General features: G+C 36.6%; 1 protein-coding gene across 7 annotated transcripts in view; it reads left to right on the forward strand.

Moving 5' to 3' along the window:
- Positions 1–2,500, forward strand: part of ACC (acetyl-CoA carboxylase) — a 45,733-nt gene that overhangs the window by 16,314 nt on the left and 26,919 nt on the right. For all 7 annotated transcript variants that reach the window (XM_070132295.1, XM_070132322.1, XM_070132318.1 and 4 more), the window contains 3 exons: positions 441–591; positions 1,261–1,497; positions 1,913–2,116. In XM_070132295.1, the coding sequence (XP_069988396.1) occupies positions 441–591; positions 1,261–1,497; positions 1,913–2,116 (592 nt within the window). The remainder of the gene's footprint in view (positions 1–440; positions 592–1,260; positions 1,498–1,912; positions 2,117–2,500) is intronic.

Here is a 2,500-nt window from a genome sequence, read left to right on the forward strand (position 1 = left end):
TGCAGATGTGGCAAGTCTTTCCCATTACCCTGGCTTTTAGCCAAAATGCTTATGACAGTAAGTTTGAGTCACTCTGGCCAAAAACCAATTTTCCCAGGACAGCATGTTCATGTCACCTGTCCCTCAAACCATTTTTTTTCATGACGTGATGGTTACATCATCCGGATTGTAGGGGTTAATGGTGTTAGCTAATGTTGATGCTATTTTCCTTTGTAATTGAAATCTAGTGCAGTAACATCCAGACATCAGTAATCACCATTTTATTACCCCTGCCTTTTTTTTTTATATTTTTATTTCAAACTGATATGAAAAAGCCCAAGTACTTTCACTACCGGTAGATATGAGTATCACGTGTTATAACTCTGTAGTTCGAAGACTCTTTTCTCAGTTATTGTTCCTGCCTGAAGGGAAGAATGCTCACAAAACTTTGCAACCATCAGGTCGAGAGATGAATTCCAAGAAGACAGGATCTACCGTCACTTGGAGCCTGCTCTGGCCTTCCAGCTGGAAATTAACCGTCTCCGTACATATGATCTGGAAGCACTGCCTACATCAAATCGCAAAATGCATTTGTATCTGGCTAAAGCAAAGGTGAGTTATTAATACATTTACCATCTACTTTGTTCTGCTATCGTTTTTGTTATTGTTATTGTTGCTATTATTATTATTTATTTATTATCATTATTATTATTTTTTTTTATGTGGATGGCTTCAAAAGACCTTTGTCATCAAGAAGTCAGCTATAAGGCCTACCAGATTTCATCAGCTTATCCCATTTCTTGAATTATCCAAAGAAATGTTTTATTTTTAGGAGCTACTGTGATTATTGTGAATAAGGCAATCATAGCAATGATAATACCAATAACATTTTTAATGATAGAAATAGTGAATTTGATTAAACCTTTTTTTACCTGAAATTCAAGTTATGTAGTAAACAAGTGAGATCATGTAGTTTTAGTAAAGTCCTTGGTGACTAGTTGATTATGAAACCAAACATGTAGACAGTAGCTATTTGTACCCAGCACTAATGGGTTCTATTTTTTGTATATATAAAGTTCCTTTTAGCAGATCTTTTATTGGTAATGATGGAATGAATGTAGGATTTATTTCTTCATTTTATTTGCAGGATATTCAAAAGTGTATACAGATGTCTACCTCTTTGACATTAATTCCATAGTCCAGGCTGCATGATTTTCATTTGTCATTTCAAAAAGAGATTGTTGTCCATCAAGTATTTTTTTTCTTCTTCCTCCCTGACAGGTGGCAGATGGGCAAGAGGTTACTGATTTCCGCTTCTTCATCCGCTCAATCATCCGCCACTCAGACTTGATCACCAAGGAGGCATCCTTTGAATACTTGGAGAAGGAGGGAGAGAAGCTGCTCCTTGAGGCCATGGATGAGCTGGAGGTGGCATTCTCGCACCAGCTGGCAAAGAGGACTGACTGCAATCATGTGTTCCTCAACTTTGTGCCAACGGTCATCATGAACCCTTCAAAGGTGAGGGTTGGAATGGGAAAGGAAGGAAATAAAGGTGTGGGTAGAGACTGGGGGAGAGAGAGGAAGGGAAACAAGTATGCCCCAGATATCAGGAGGAAAGAAGGGATGAGAATAGAGGAGGTTGTGATGATAAGGATAGAAGGAATGAAGCAGAGAAGAGAAGGAAGGGAAGGGAATCAGGTAGAGAAGGAAGGAAAGACTTAAAGAGCAAGGTATGATAAAAGGAAGAGACAAGAGACTTCACTCAAGAGGTGTTATTACTTGATTTTATATTTTGTATTATTGGTTATGTATGTTTATGTTTGGTACATAATTATTCTATCATTTAGGGGAGCTTACAAAAACTGGTAATGAATATAGTAATAATAATTAAAGGAAAGTTTTGTTTTAATCTTGTGCTCCACTCTCTGCTTAGATTGAAGACTCCATAAGATCCATTGTGAATCGCTATGGTCGTCGCCTGTGGACTCTGCGTGTGCTTCAAGCAGAGATCAAGATGACCATTCGTCAAACTCCTCAGAGCAAGACTATTCCAATTCGTCTGACTTTATCCAATGAGTCTGGCTATTACTTGGACATGCACTTATATCGAGAGGTTACGGACAAGCTCACTGGTCAGGTATGTCATGATTTTGGTTTGTTTTATTGGGTGGGGAATGTGAGTAAGAAATCTGAAAGATAATTCTACAGTGTAAAGTCTATCTGTCTAATTCTAATGAGGGTAAGTGATTATCACTTTATTATTTTTTTCTGCTTTTCTTACTTTCCCTTTTATCCTTTGCATTCAGATTCTTGTATATTTTATGCCATACTTTGCTTTCTTTTTGTAATTGGACTTTTTGCTGAATGAAGTCTATACAAAAATGATATGATTAAACATGATAGGTTTGATGTGAATGGATATGATAGCATGGAGATTGTTGCAGATGGTCCTTGTAAATAAAAGAGATGATATTAATTTATATTATTAAATAAGATATAATGATGTTACTTAAACAAAATG

This window comes from Penaeus vannamei, chromosome 2 (genome assembly GCF_042767895.1).
Source record: "Penaeus vannamei isolate JL-2024 chromosome 2, ASM4276789v1, whole genome shotgun sequence".
Lineage (NCBI taxonomy): Eukaryota > Metazoa > Arthropoda > Malacostraca > Decapoda > Penaeidae > Penaeus > Penaeus vannamei.